This window comes from Panicum hallii, chromosome 8 (genome assembly GCF_002211085.1).
Source record: "Panicum hallii strain FIL2 chromosome 8, PHallii_v3.1, whole genome shotgun sequence".
Lineage (NCBI taxonomy): Eukaryota > Viridiplantae > Streptophyta > Magnoliopsida > Poales > Poaceae > Panicum > Panicum hallii.
In genome coordinates, this window is record NC_038049.1 from 15,706,262 (window position 1) to 15,708,373 (window position 2,112).

Here is a 2,112-nt window from a genome sequence, read left to right on the forward strand (position 1 = left end):
TCACGTCGCAGATTTAGGCGTCCCCTTTGATGATTTTTGACGTAGTGTTAGTAGAATGCTATTCTCATCTTAGGCAACACAACATCTCATTATGTTCGGATAAGAGTCGTTGCATTATGAGCTAATTGCAATGATTTCAAAATTGTTGCCAGCTCATGTGGTTTGATTCCTGTATTTACCAGTGTCATACAAATAGTGGTACTATGCAGTGATATATAATGATAAATTACACATTGCATAACTTATCGTGGTTTTACATAACATACATATATCAACAAACAACCATCCATTATATATGATCAAAGTCAAACAAACATAGCAGACTGCTGGAAACCACGAAGAGTGCTCTAGTCTATTTCAAACAGCAGCTACATGTGGATCTCAATGCATGAAATCCGAATAGCTCAACTGCTTTCAGATCCATCAACCTTTCTCTAGGAAATGAGGCACTCCGTTTATTTATATCCTCACATCACATGGTCCCCTCAATACTACACCACACATTGAGCATAATTTAAGGGTGTGCAGTGTTACGGGTAAACTTCGATGACACCACGAGCTCCTATTTTCTTAACAATCTTATAGTCGGAGAAACCTGCTTTCATAAAGATCACACGCCAGTCATTTTCATCTCGCTGCCTGCCTCTGATATTCACCATCATGAGCATGTCCATCAGGAGTTGGGCTTCGTACATTATTGGCCCCACAGAAGGGTCAACGACTATTTCTATAATAATCACCTTCCCTCCCTCTTCTTTTGAAGGAATTGCCTTCCTGCACTGCTCCAGGATCTTCACACAATCCTCATCGTTGAAGAAGTGCAGTAGAAGCTACAGAACAAAATGTCATGTAAGTTAAACAATTCATAATTGTGGTAAGCAAATTAGTTGTCAAATTATAAAAGGCGAGTCTATATCTGACAAACAAAACTCTATTTCTGAATTTTTATTTGTACTGAAGCATGAGAGAAAGAGTCCGTAGTTTTGTTGTCCATTTCATACCTTTACCAACACAGCTTGAGCAGGTGGGATCGAGTGGAACATGTCACCCGCGACATAGTTAACTGAATCATGAGCTGGTGCATTCTCAATAACTTTTGGAAGGTCCAGCACAGTACACTTGATGTCAGGGAACGCCTTGATGATTCCCCTCACAGTCGTGCCATCACCACCACCGCAATCAGTCAGTGATCGAACACCCTTGAAAAGGTCACCGCACTCCCGAATAATGGTTCCAATTGCCAAGTTGTCATGTGCAGCCACACCTTCATTGACAATTCTGTCTAGCTCTTCGTCAAGGAGTTTTGTTGTCTCATGGACGAGTGGCGCACCATGTAGTTCTTCGAATGGCGATGGTGTTGGCACAGGCAAATCCTTCTTGAACCAGTCAGCTAGAGACAATCCAGCCTCAAGATAATGCCGTGAGACCGTGGCGAGCACAAAGTATTTCTGGTAGGTGTGGTCTTCCGCTTCCACACCTTCTACCAGGAGCCAGGAGAGTGGGTTGAGGCGGTACGTCTCCACGTCTGCACCGCTTTCGGATGCAAAGATGCCTGACGTGATGAGCAGCCGCATCAAGCGGCGGAGGAACGGAAGCTTAGTCTGAGGAAGGGACAGTGCGGTTACCAAGTCTGGCAGCGAGGCAGCCCCTCCAAGGTTATGTATAGCAGTTGGGATGTGAAGCTCGACGGCGCACTTGAGCGCCATGGATGTGAGGTAGTAGAGGCTGTGGCGCCATAGGTCGGCTTGTGCTTGCAGCAGCTCAGCATCAGTGGGAGCTATGATGGTCCGAGAATCAGCGGCCATTCTCTGGTCTCTCTAGCTCGCTCGGTCACTCACGCTGTCTTTCTTTGCCGTAGTCTGTGTGCTCTGATGTGTTTGCTTGGCTATTGGTTCCTTGCAAGGATTTAAATAGTGTGCGTCAACCTACCTGAGCGATCCAGCTAGACTTGGTTATGCTCGATTATGTGATTGTTGAATGTGTATCGCGGAAATGAATAAATTAAGAAACATGTGGAGGGCAAGGTCATTAAAATAATTTGCATGCATGGGAACCATGCATTATGATATGTTTCTGTCACTGTAAATGATGCCACATGGAGCTGCCTCTGCG

General features: G+C 44.9%; 1 protein-coding gene across 1 annotated transcript; it reads right to left on the bottom strand.

The window, feature by feature from the left end:
• Positions 1-216: 216 nt before the first annotated feature.
• LOC112872451 (probable O-methyltransferase 2) lies at positions 217-1,887 on the bottom strand. The gene is made up of 2 exons (XM_025935531.1): positions 1,002-1,887; positions 217-830 (listed from the first exon to the last, which is right to left on the bottom strand). Exons 1-2 carry the CDS (start codon positions 1,803-1,805, stop codon positions 531-533), a joined length of 1,104 nt encoding a protein of 367 aa, XP_025791316.1. The 5' UTR covers positions 1,806-1,887; the 3' UTR covers positions 217-530.
• Between the last annotated feature and the right edge of the window lie 225 nt (positions 1,888-2,112).